The sequence below is a fragment of the Dioscorea cayenensis genome, unplaced genomic scaffold (assembly GCF_009730915.1).
Source record: "Dioscorea cayenensis subsp. rotundata cultivar TDr96_F1 unplaced genomic scaffold, TDr96_F1_v2_PseudoChromosome.rev07_lg8_w22 25.fasta BLBR01000375.1, whole genome shotgun sequence".
Classification (NCBI taxonomy): domain Eukaryota; kingdom Viridiplantae; phylum Streptophyta; class Magnoliopsida; order Dioscoreales; family Dioscoreaceae; genus Dioscorea; species Dioscorea cayenensis.
This window is the reverse complement of record NW_024086766.1, coordinates 156,521-160,397: the sequence shown is the minus strand read 5'-3', so window position 1 is coordinate 160,397 and position 3,877 is coordinate 156,521. Positions and strand designations below refer to the sequence as shown.

The following is a 3,877-nucleotide window of genomic DNA, read 5'->3' as shown; positions in this document are numbered from 1 at the left end:
TCCTCGTTCCAAATGTGCCAAAAACATCACTATTCTGTGTGTTTAATCCTCTGTCACGTTCCAAAGTACGAAACTTGTATCCATTGACATTGAATGTCGTGTATCTTTCTGCTTGTTTAATTGGTCATTGCGCAAGAGCTTTGAGCAAACTCTTATCAAAATCTGGGAGCACCTCATGATCTCGGTTGATCTAAAGACAAATGAAAATAATTTAGACTTATGGCACATAAAATTCAATGTATATGTCTAGAGAAATACTTACTCGATTTGTGAACCGCTGACTAAACTCTCTATGAACCATCTTGTCTACCTCAATAGGGTTTCTACTTCGGTTCCGTAATTGTCTTCTTGCAATAATCCTGAATTGTCTATCATGTTCAAAGTAATATTTTAATAACAACATCCACTTTAATAGTGCATAAACACACAAGCAATAATACTCACTGAATATAAGAATCAATTGCTTGACAATTGATTAGCACATGACGATGCGCTTGTAGTTGTCTCAATGAATGATAAAGTAAACCACGTAAAACCGCCTACTGGTTTCCCAACATATGAAAAATAATTCCGCAATTTGAGCATTTGGGTGTTAGGGAAGTATGATTCATCATCAACTTCGCTTAGGTCGATTCCATAATGTCTCAATATCATCTAGATATCGAGAACAAAATGTAATAGCCTCTTGTGCAATATAGCACTGCTGATAGATCCCTCCGGTCTTGCTTTGTTGCTGAACATATGATTTTAATAGTCCCAAATACCTAAAACATCACACAACTCATAGTTATATAACATAGATTTGATCCTATTATTAATTATAAATAAAGTTATTAACAATTAGATACCTTTCTATTGGATACATCCAACGGTAATAGACTGGACCTCCAAGTTTTGCTTCATCAACCAAATGGACAATCAAGTGTATCATCAATGTGAAAAATGAAGGGGGGAAAAGCATTTCCATGTCGCACAATGTTAGTACAATTTGGTTTTGTAGATTATCCAATTCCATAGCATTCAATGTTTTGCCACATATTTGTCTGAAAAATGAACATAACTCAAGTAGTACCGTAGATACTTTATCATCAACCCCTGCACGCATAGCGAGTGGAAGCAACTATTGTAATAGTATGTGACTATCATGACTTTTTAATGTCCCAACTATTTTAAGATTAGTAGCATCGATGCACCGAGAAATATTGCTTGCATAGCTATCTGGCACAGAGATATTATTCAAAGTATTTAGAAATAGCTTCTTCCCTTGTTTACTCATTGTGTAAACTGCTGGAGCAAACTTTCCATTTTCATCTGGCCACAAGTCCGGTTTACAACCAATATCTCTTAGATCCTTACGAGCATTGAGATGATCTATAGAGCGAGAACTATCATTCAACAGTGTGAAAAGAATATTATCGCACACATTCTTCTCTATATGCATCACGTCTAAATTATGACACAATAAATTTTGTTTCCAATATGGGAGCTCAAAGAAAATGCTTTTCTTCCTCCATTGTTGTCGCTTATCTGTAGAAGTACTTGCACCACGTCTTCTTTTCCCCCTGAGTTGACTTTAACTTGCTCAAAAATTTCTTCACCTGATAATAATTTTGAAGGAGTTCGTAACTCTTGCTCTCCATTAAATTTGATCTTGTTCATTTTGAATTTATGACCACCATGAAGAAAGTGCTGATGGCCCATGAAACACCATTTCCTACTATGAGGCAAGTGACAAGGAGCAGAGGCATAATTGCAATGTATACAAGCATGTCCAGTATAGACATCCACCCAGATAAATTTCCCAAACCAGGGTAGTGACTGATTGTCCACATCAAAGCAGCATGCAGCTTGAACATTTCATTTGCATAAGAATCATATGTATTAGCGCCATCATACCACACTTCTTTCAACTCCCTTATTAGAATTGTAAGTAAACATCTATATCATTTCCTGGCATATGTTTACCAGGAATTATAGTTGAAATGATAAAAGATGTATGTTTCATACACACCCACGGTGGCATATTGTATGATATGAGAATAATCGGCCAAATGCTATAACTTTGGCTCAAATTTCCATGGGGATTAAACCTATCAGTATCTAGTGAAAGACGCACATTCCGAGGGTTTGCTGCAAACCAACTATTTGTTGAATCAAATCTTTTCCATGCTTCAGAATCTCTTTGATGTCTTAGTAGCCCATCGTTGTTGCCATCCAAGCTGTGCCATCTCATATCCTTTGCTGTCTTTGAAGATAAAAACAACCTTTGTAAACGAGGTCTCAATGGAAAATATCTGACCACTTTTGCAGTAATCTTCCTTCTAGCTTTATTACCATTGGATAAGGAATCTGATCCACCCTTCCTTTCCTTCCACCTAGAAGTATTACAAATCTTGCAATTTTGTCTATCTTCATCTTCTTCATTACCCCAATAAAGCATGCAATTATTTGGGCATGCATGTATTTTTTCATAGTTCAATCCAAGCTTTGTGATGGTTTTCTTCGCATCATAGAAAGAGCTTGGAATTTTTATATGCGGAAATGCATCATGTAGCAACTCCAATATCATCGTCATTGCCTTATCGCTCATTCCACATAGACACTTGATGTGGTACAATTTCAATATAAATAATAGTTTTGAATAATTTGCACACCCTTCATACAGAGGTTGTTGACCATCATTAGATAACTCATGAAGCTCGTTTGTTGCATTCCTAATTTGGTTCACATTTGGTATGTCATCATCTATTTGTCTGACCACTTCATCTACTGTTTGAAAGCCTTCCTCAGAAATAGGTTCATGTACTCCAAAAGCATCATTTACCATATCAATAATTGGATCTTGAACAACAACATTTCTTTGTGAAGCAATTTCGATGTTTACTGGAGCATTAGTTGTTTCTCGTGGATGGGACTCTCCATGAAGGTACCAAATTGTATAACCTTTTGGAAATTGTTTGCAAATTAGATGATCGTATACCTCGTCACGATTTAGATGCTTACTAAATACACACATAGGACATGGACAGAGTATCATATCATTAATTGAACCATGCCAGAAAGCAAATTCAATAAAATTCTTAACACCTTGGTCATATGCAAATGAATTTCGCGGCATTGTAATCCATGATTTGTACATGTTTAGTTAAAACTGTCTAAAAATAAACAACACAAAATTTATTTATTAATATAAATTGTTCAAATTAAGCCTAGACAAATGAATTAGTAAATACCATAAATTAAAACACTTACCAATATTTATAGTGTTATATTTGTCTGTTTACATTGTACAAGTTGTTCATATTATTAGTGTAATTTGTTATCTAAAATGGTCCTCTCACATGTTGCATCTATTTCCTAATTGCTTTAGTTAGAATTTATCCATATTAACATCATAGCAATAATAATTTTGCTAAACAAGTTTAAATATCATTAACAAATGGTACCTTAATTGATGGAGACGACCACCACCACCAATAGTAAGAAAATATCAATCCAGGAAAAAAATTCTGCACAGTGACCAAGAAAACCCTACAAAAGAGGGAGAACGCTTTAGTAAAGAAGTATACAAAGAAATGTAGTGATTCCTTTCATTTAAACATGCCATCAGTGTGCAAATTATATATAGTACTCTTGAAGAATACAAACTCTGAACAAGAAACAACTATTTCTTTTGTAAAGCCTTGTAAATGTTGCTAAGTAGGGCAAGAGACAAACAAACAAGAAAACCAAGGGTTAAGGAGGTGCAAAGTCTGGTTTTTATAAATTTAATCATCTGTCTTGCAACACTATCTATTCTAAACAAAACAAAAACCTTAGTTCTAACATTATAGGCACAAATTTAAGCTATCAAAAAAAGCTACCAAAATAAATAAAT

General features: G+C 34.5%; 1 protein-coding gene across 1 annotated transcript; it reads right to left on the bottom strand.

The window, feature by feature from the left end:
* Nucleotides 1-1,655: 1,655 nt before the first annotated feature.
* LOC120254189 lies at nucleotides 1,656-3,118 on the bottom strand. The gene is made up of 2 exons (XM_039262336.1): nucleotides 2,091-3,118; nucleotides 1,656-1,938 (listed from the first exon to the last, which is right to left on the bottom strand). Exons 1-2 carry the CDS (start codon nucleotides 3,116-3,118, stop codon nucleotides 1,656-1,658), a joined length of 1,311 nt encoding a protein of 436 aa, XP_039118270.1.
* Nucleotides 3,119-3,877: the final 759 nt, after the last annotated feature.

What these genes read in the sequence shown, in the direction of transcription:
- LOC120254189 (XM_039262336.1), bottom strand. Translation starts at nt 3,118, where the DNA reads ATGCCGCGAAATTCATTTGCATATGACCAAGGTGTTAAGAATTTTATT. An exon ending in CTTTCACTAGATACTGATAG is followed by an intron (nt 1,939 to 2,090) that starts GTTTAATCCCCA and finishes GAAATGATATAG; the next exon opens with ATGTTTACTTACAATTCTAA.